Source organism: Rhinopithecus bieti, unplaced genomic scaffold, assembly GCF_001698545.2.
Source record: "Rhinopithecus bieti isolate Rb0 unplaced genomic scaffold, ASM169854v2 scaffold_73244, whole genome shotgun sequence".
NCBI classification, from domain to species: Eukaryota; Metazoa; Chordata; class Mammalia; order Primates; family Cercopithecidae; genus Rhinopithecus; species Rhinopithecus bieti.
In genome coordinates, this window is record NW_016827330.1 from 31,258 (window position 1) to 40,567 (window position 9,310).

A 9,310-nucleotide genomic window follows, 5' to 3' on the forward strand; every position below is an offset into this window, starting at 1 on the left:
TCTTCATGAAGTCCCCAGAATATTTTTTCAAATATATAAATATATGTCTATATGAATAACATATAATACTATTTATATTTTAATTATGATTATGCAAAATCTCTTATCATTTTGTGTTATTTGTTCAACTTTAAAGTAATTACATAAATACAGTGTTGAAAATTTGGCTAAAACACCTTATATTTCAGTAAAAGCCTTGAACTGTTAGTCAACATAATACCGGAAATCCGAGCTAAAGCAATCAGACAAGAGAAAGAAATGGAATGGAAGAAGTCAAATTATCTCTGTTTGAGATGATATGTTCTTATATTTGGAAAAAAATCTGAAGACTCCAGGAAAAAACCTGTTAGAACTGATAAAAAAATTCAGTAAAATTGCAGGATGCAAAATCAACATACAAAATCAGTGGTATTTCTATATGCCAACAGTGAACAATCTGAAAAAGAAATTTAAAACATAATCCCACTTGTAATAGCCACAAATAGAATTAAATATCTAGGGGTTAACCAAAGAAATGAAAGATCTCTAAAATTAAAATTATGAAATGCTAATGAAGAAAATGAAGGGGACACACAAAAAATGGACAAATATTCCATGTTCATGGATTGGAAGAATCAATATTGTTAAAATGTCCACAAGACCCAAAGCAATCTGCAGATTCAATGTAATCCCTATCAATATACCTATGACATTCTTCACAGAAACAGAAAAAAAATACTAAAATTTATATGGAACCACAAAAGAACCATAGTAGCCAAAACTATCCTAAGCAAAAAGAAAAACAGAATGAATCATATTACCTTACTTCAGATTATACTACAGAGCTATAGTAACCAAAGCAGCATGATACTGGCATAAAGACAGACACATAGACCAATGGAACAGAAGAGAGAACCCAGAAACAAATCCACATACCTACAGTGAACTCACTTTTGGAAGAAAACAAGCCCATATACCTCATCATATACAAAAATCAAATCAAAATGGGTTAAAGACTTAAATTTAAGACTTCAAACTATAAAACCTCTACAAGAAAGCATGGAGGAAACTCTCCAGGGTCCTGTTCTGGGCAAAAATTTATTGAGTAGTACCCCACAAGTACAGGCAAGCAAGGCAAAAATTGACAAGTAGGATCACATCAAGTAAAAACGCTTATGTACAGCAAAGGAAATAATCCACAAAGTGAAGAGACAACACACAGAATGGGAGAAAATATTGGCAAACTACCCATCTAACAAGGGATTAATAACCAGAATGTATAAGGAGCTCAAAGAACTCTATAAGAAAAAAAAAAATGATCAAATCATGAAATGAACAAAAATTTGAATAGACATTTCTCACAAAGAGACATATAAATGGCAGTCACATGAAAAGGTGTTCAACATCACTGATCATCAGAGAGATGTAAATAAAAACTATAATGAGATATCATCTCACCACAAATAAAATGGCTTTTATCCAAAAGTCGGGCAATAATAAATGCTGGAAGGGAATCCTCATACACTGTTGGTGGGAATGTAAATTAGTGCAATCACTATGAAGAACAGTTTGGAGATTCCTCAATAAACTAAAAACTGACCTACCATGTGATCCAGCAATCCCACTGCTGGGTATATACCCGAAAGAAAGAAAATCAGTATATCAAAGAGGCATCTGCACTCCCATGTTTGCTGCAGCACTGTTTACATAGCTAAGACTTGGAAGCAACCTAAGTGTCCATCAACAGATAAACGGGTAAAGAAAATGGGGTACACATACACAATGGAGAACTATTCAGGCATAAAAAAGGAATGAGGTCCTGTCATTTGCAACAATGTGGATGGAACTGGAGATCATTATGTTAATTGAAATAAACTAGACACAGAAAGAGAAACATTGCATGTTCTCACTTATATGTCTGATCTAAAAATCAAAACAGTGAACTCATGCATAAAGAGAGTAAAAGGATGATTTCCAGAGTCTGGGAAGGGTAGTGGGGGCATTGAGAGAGGTGGGAATGTTTAATGTGTATTAAAAATCATTTAAAAGAATGAATAAGACCTACTTTTTGCTAGTATAACAGGGTGACTTGACTATAGTCAATAATTACTTAACTGTACATTTAAAAGTAACCAAAAGAATATAATTGAATTGTTTGTAACACAAAAGCTAAATGCTTGAGGTAATGGATACCCCATTCTCCATGATGTACTTATTTCACATTACATGCCTGTATCAAACCATCTTATGTAACCCATACATATATACATGTACTATATACCCACAAAAATTAAAATTGAAAAAATTAGAAAGTCTTGATATGGCCATTATTTGAAAATAGAAACTGAACAAGAGAGATTAGAGGTAAACATGTGATGCAAATGTTAGAATATTTCATCTAAAATTAATAGTTTGAGTGGATAAAAGAATATATAAGAAGCCAAGAAGGTTTATGTATAGTTACTAAGGACAATGGATTGAGCTTTAGCCTTGTTGAACTTGTAGACCTAAGTGACATTCCTCCTTTGTTGATGAGAACACCAGCAGAACACATAAACAAAATTGTTCTTCATTTGATTTTTATTGCTATATCTTTGGATTATAAACAGAAGTCCAGACTTGGGTTTTCTCCTTGAGAGTAAAAAATAGGGAGTTTTGAGGCTTCTTTGGTGGAGTTTGCAATTTTTTCAGAAATTGATTGAGGGGCTTTGTATGAACTATGGTCTTGATTCAGTCAAGTTATATGAGCTGTTGTTATTTCAGTGCTGTAAACTTGTCCCGCTTAGGGGCTCAGGAACATGGACAGGATTTGTATTGTGATATGGTAGTAGCGACTAGTATAAAAATTCCAGCCATGATTCACATCTCCCACTTGTTAAACCAAGATACATAGAATTTTGAAAGATAATGTCAATGGTTTGCATCTATCAGTTCCTAAGAATTTACAAATAATAGTCACCACTTCTGCTATTTTTCAACTATTGACAGCAGTTCCAAGAAATGTGACTACTTGTCTTTGCATTTAGAACTACTTATTAATATCTGCATCCTTGTAGAAAATGAAGCAAGAAATCTTTATCATCTTGGTTCTGTGAGAACCTTGTAAAAGTGTTGTGGGAAAGGTTTTACTGTTGAAGAATGACTGACTGGCTGGCAGATGGAGAGGCCATTCTCAGAGTGAACATAATGTGCAGTAGCAAGGAGGAAATGAAAGCGCGTGGTATATTTTGAAACTCTTAGATAATAGAAGAAGGACGAGGAGAGAGTAGGGACTGGGCAATGTGAATATGAGTTTGTTGGGAAAGTCCTCATCTAGCAGCGAAGATGTGTGATCTCTATCTCCTGAGTAACACCATTTCACAAATGAAGACCCTGGAATAGATAACAAGGTTCCTAAAGCCTCTATATTCAATGCGTGGTCCCTGAACCATAAGCATTGTAATCACCTGGGAGCTTGCTTGTCATAAATACAGATACTTAGACCTTGCTTCAGACATACTGAAACAGAATCTGCGTTTTAACAAAAGACCCAAAGGATTGCTTTTACATTGTGTGTGTGTGTGTGTGTGTGTACACTTAAAAAGATACAGGTGTCACAATATGCATACCATTTGGTTAATTTTAAAATTTAATACTGTATAATGGATATCTCTTATATCAACACAGATCTACATTATTATTCATCATAAATAAACAGTAAGTTATTGTATCCATCGCTACTGATTGGTATTCATATTAATCCAATATTTTGCTATTGTAAGAAACATTCTGATTCAGAAATGCTGACGTAGAGACCACTGAGCAGGACATTTAGGAGACACTGACTTTGTTTCTCCTATATTTCTCCCTTTTTGTTATATCTTACTGCCTTAATAGACCACGTGAGCACATCACTTTCACTGATCTTTTTTTTTCTTTGTAAATTTAAATTTTAATTGAATTATAAGGCCAGTTTACAGTGCATCTGTGGGCAGATTTCTTTGAAATGCATGGTACTTTAAACTTGGTCTTAAGAGAGGTCCAGGAAAATGCCCACTAAGCCTCTGTGATTTTAATACCTTGCCAGGCCATGGCAAAGTGAGATGCCTCTGACGTTTGGGCTGCCACAGAGTGTTTTTCAGTTACTCTGGTGACACCTGTGACCTGAGGGTTATTCTATTCGCGTTACCAACTCGCGCAGGTTGGGAGGCGCCAATGAGAGCAGGGCTTGAAACTAGCGCTTGGCGTCTGATGGTTGCCTAGCGACGGTCGTCGACGCTAATCCTTGGCCGGACAGATCCACATCTGTTTTCTGGCTACTGAGAGGGCAGCCATGAACACCCAAAGGGCTTCCCTCACCGTGAACACCCAAAGGGGTTCCCTCGTCCCCCGGGATGTGGGTAGCCCGGGGAAAGACATGCAGCTGCGGGTGATCCCGGCTGAGGTGAAGTTCCTGGACACGATGGCCGGGAGGGTGTACCGCCTCCCGATTACTGTGCATAATCTTGGCCGCTGGAACCAGAAAATCCGATTTAAGGAACCCATCAAGCCACAGGTGACACACTAAGGGGTACTGGGAGAAGGACCTTGTGAGAGCGCCTCCTCACACGGCGTCTCTCTTTGCCCCAGGGAGTAGTCATCTGGCTCCTGCGGGGATGGAGGGAGGATTGGGCTTCCTGGGAAACAGTGACAGGTTTCTGTGTGTGTGTTCTTTTTTTTTTTNAGAAAAGCTGACTTAGAGCCTCCCCATTTCTTCCACCCGGGTTTAGAAACTTGTTAACAATCCCAACATCTGTGCAACTTGGTTTTATGATTTTGCTGTTGCCTTAAGAATTATGAGAACAAAATTATCTATTAACTGTCCTTTGAATCATAAAGTGCCTGATAACTCCAGGAACTGTAGGATTAGTGGAAAGGTTCATTATTTCATATTTTAACAAACATTTGTTAAGCACCTACTCTATAACAGGCATTTGTTAAGCGCCTACTCTATAACAGGCAATAGACATGAGGAATACAGAATGGACACAGCCCTGCCCTCATAGAACTTAGAAACTAATGAGGGGGTTTTAGTACAGATCTAACCATCAAGATAGTTAATGTTCTGAGAGGGTGTTTCTATCTTATAATTTAAAAGTGGGCAGAATTTCCTCTGTATCTCACTGTGTTATTTTATATCATGTGTGTGAATGGATGATTATTAGTTCAGTATGATCACATTTTCTCAGGAAATTTTGATTTAGGAAACGTGATAAGAATTTTGAAATATAAGCAATAAATAACTGAAAAGTTCAAGAGATATTCCTAATGAAAATAGTGTTGAATACAGCCTGACTTATATGTGCAGAAGTAAAAGATGTCCATAATTTTAGATTAAATTTACATATATTTCTTTGTATATATGTAGAAAACCTATGTTAATGATTAGAAGAGCAATGAGAAAAGGACTTCCATGTTCTAATTTTGCTCTGTTGAAAATCGATGTATTATTTACTTACACTGAAGTGCACAGATCTCAAAAGTAAAGTTTGATGAATTTACAAAAAAATAAATATATATGTGTGTGTAGACAGATAGCTAGATATATAATTTCCATTAGCTACCACCTGGATCAAATAATAGAATATGTTCACCACCCAAGATCACCAGTGCTTCTTCCTTACAGTACCTGGAGTAATCACCCTGTGATTTCTAACACCATAGATTAGTTTGGCCTGTCCTTGGCTTTCATATTGATGGAATCAGGTTTTAATGATTTTTATATTTAAATATTTTATTAAAAAGTATATCTCAAGAGACTATTGACTCCTCTTTAAATCAAAAAGTACTTGCTTACTCCAAATACTGTAAAATTAGGGAAAGGCTGTGTTATTTCACTACCTTAGCACATATTTTATTGAACAATTAAATGTGTATCTGAAAATACTTTCTTTTGAAACTCAAGCTGGTGGTAATGTTTGGATGTGGACAAACACTATTTTATGGATGTTCAGGGGACACTTGTATGGATGCTTTCTGTGCAGTAACAAGAAAAATATTATAATTGGTTTCATTTTGGTTTATATCTAGGATATAATAGAAAACAATTCATTCCACAAGTCTTGACATTGACAAGAGAACATCCAGATATGCTTACTAGTTAGAAGCCAATATCAGTGTGAATTTTCCTTTGTTGCAAGACTATGAAATACACTCCTGATCCTTCATAAAGGGAATTAGATAAATAGTGAAAAGTGCATCTTGTGGGGTGGGGATAAGAAAAGTAAAACAAGGTGCTGTGGAGAGGTCATTGTCATCATCACTACTATAATTACTCAGAAAAGATTCCTCTAACATACAGCAGTGCTTGTTTTTCACCCAGACTCAAGAACCTGTATTGACCCTATGTATTTTTACACCTATATTGAGCACCTTCCTCACTTCTTCTCCACTTTTAATATCCATTCTCTAAGACAAGGCCAGGTACACTCCTTCCTAGCCCACAATAATCATGTCCTCTCATGGATTTTCATGACACTTATGTCTGTATCACTCATATGGCGCTTAACTAGTCCCTGGCTTATATTTAATTTTCAAGGGGTTTGTAGTCTGCTTCCTTAAAGAGATTATATATTCAGGAGAGGGACTCTTTCTAGTTGAAGGGAAGGAAATGCTTATGATTTAGAGTCAGATAGATATGTTTTTGAATCTTCACTTCCTGAGTGACTTCAGACATTAATTATACTTTACATATCCAGTTCCCTCATCTATATACTGAGAGCCTTAATATCAGCCTCACAGGACTGTAGAAGTGTATTTACATAAGATAATAGATGTAAAATGCTTGACCCATTATAAATGCATAACAGATATTATTTCTCTTTTTTCTCCCTTTATATTTTTCCCGGCATCAAGCAAATGTCTTACTAGAACAAAAGTGTTTTTATCCTCTTCGTTATATTCTTCTTTTATATTTCCTCCAAGTTATGAAGCTCAAACTCCCATGAATAAAGCATATACAATATACATATGAGGGCCGGGCACGATGGCTCATGCTTGTGATTCCCAGCACTTTGGGAGGCTGAGGCGGGTAGATCACGAGGTCAAGAGATTGAGACCATCCTGGCCAACATGGTGAAACCCCGTCTCTATTAAAAATATAAAATTAGCTGGGCATGGTGGTGCGCACCTCCCAGCTACTCAGGAGACTGAGGCAGGAAAATTGCTTGAACCTGGGAGGTGGAGGTTGCAGTGAGCCAAGATTGCACCACTGCACTCCAGCCTGGTGACAGAGCGAGACTCCGTCTCAAAAAAAAAAAGTATATATATATATACACACACACACATATATGTGTATATAAATATATATATATATATACTTTTATATATATGTGTATATATATGCTTATATATATGTGTGTATATTTATGCACAAACACATATGTACGTGCATGTGGGTATATATTATGTATGTATATGATTGAGCAACATTTTTATTAGGTTGTTCTTCCTTTTTTCTGTATTTAGATTTTAAGCTTCTTAGAATAGAGGCCATATTAGTTCTATATGTATATTTTTAAAGTAGCCTATTGGCATTTATATGTTTCTTAGCTACCTGCATTGTCAGATTCAAGTTGTGTACTCTTGAAAGCATATCTTAAAGATCTAGAATCAGATAGATATAAACATGAGCATTAAGTCTTTGCCTTTAGGTACATAAGACAAATATCACATGCTCTCACTTATATGTGAAATATAAAAATTCAGACTCGTAGAAGGAGAGAGTAGAATGGTGGTTACCCAAGACTGAGGGTTGAGGTGGGCAGAGAAAGGAAAAATGTTGGTCAAAGGGTACAAAATTTCAGTTAAACAGGAAGAATTAGTTCGGGTGATCTATTGCACAGCAAGGTGACTATAGTTAATAATAATGTATTGTATATCTCAGAATTGCTAAAAGAATGGATTTTAAATGTTCCCAGTACAAATAAATAAGTGACGTGATGGATATGTTAATTAGCCTGATTTGCTCATTCCACAATGTATACCTGTATTAATACATCATATTGTACTCAATGAATATATACAATTATTTGTCAATTAAAAATAAAATTAAAAAGTCTTTGGCATTAGGGCAGGAATAGAGCCTGTACTTTGATAATAATATAACACTCCTAACTATAGTTGCTCACGTTGTTTATTTATTTATTTTTTGAGATGGAGTCTTGCTCTGTCACCCAGGCTGGGGTGCAATGGTGCAATCTCGGCTCACCGCAATCTCCATCTTCTGGGTTCAAACAATTCCCCTGCCTCAGCCTCCCGAGTAGCTGGGACTACAGGTGGGCACCACCACACCTGGATAATTTTTTGTATTTTAGTAGAGATGGGGTTTCACCATGTTGGCCAGGATGGTTTCGATCTCCCGAACTCATGATCTGCTGGCTTCCACCTCCCAAAGTGCTGGGATTACAGGCGTGAAGCATTGTGCCCGGCCACGATATTTTTTTTATAAGGAGTTAAGATGTATAATTTGATTCTCTTTCTCCCACTGAAGTTCAAACTGATATTGACCAGTCTGGATAAAGAACTTGCTTCTGGCCTTCAGATGACAGCTATGGTGGAATATCATCCTGATAAAGATGAAGACACTTTTGACCGACTACTTATTTCAATAGAAAATAAAACAACAGAAATTCCTCTAATTGGGTATGTAATCTTCATAGTTCATGCTGACGTTTTGAATACTCTTTAAATAAAAATGAAGGTCAAAGTAATATTCTGTATTTTTTCTGACATAGTTTCCTTACAGTTGAACTTAAAGGACACATTTTTAGAAAATTGTAACGTTCGTAAGAAATGAAACCTCATTCTCTGTTATTTTTATAAAATAACATTCGACAATTGAATGTATTAATAATTGGATTTTTGCAAACTTGTATTCACATTTTAAGTTAATTTTAAAGTATTGTCAGGTTCACGTCACTAAATTTTAAATTAGGCAAATGTTTGGTGTCAAAAAAGTCAAAATGCTGTTCTTCTGAGACTGGTTGAAAAATGTGGATGGATATGAGTATAAAAAAGAGCTAAGTGACTGACTTGGTTGTTACAAATTATTTATTTGACCAGGATGAATGATGATTCATTTGTTGTTTTTTAATATTAAAAAGTATATTTCTGTTCATTGTAAATTTATTTATCAAAATTAGTGTTAAAATTTACAGTGTTTCTTTATTTATATACATACATGTGTGATCCTCCTTTTCCCCAGCAAAATGTGGTTTCCATAGGTGTTTTCTTTTGCCTCTATTTTCCCAACACCTACAGAATTAATTTGGAATATTTTCTGCTGATTACATGGTATTAGATATATACCTTT

At 35.6% G+C, this 9,310-nt stretch overlaps 1 protein-coding gene across 1 annotated transcript in view; it reads left to right on the plus strand.

Moving 5' to 3' along the window:
* Positions 1 to 4,291: 4,291 nt before the first annotated feature.
* Positions 4,292 to 9,310, plus strand: part of LOC108523248 (cilia- and flagella-associated protein 47-like) — a gene marked incomplete at its 3' end in the record, with an annotated part of 35,654 nt that continues 30,635 nt past the window's right edge. Inside the window, exons 1-2 of the mRNA XM_017863773.1 lie at positions 4,292 to 4,513; positions 8,489 to 8,640. Coding sequence (XP_017719262.1) covers positions 4,292 to 4,513; positions 8,489 to 8,640 — 374 coding nt within the window. The remainder of the gene's footprint in view (positions 4,514 to 8,488; positions 8,641 to 9,310) is intronic.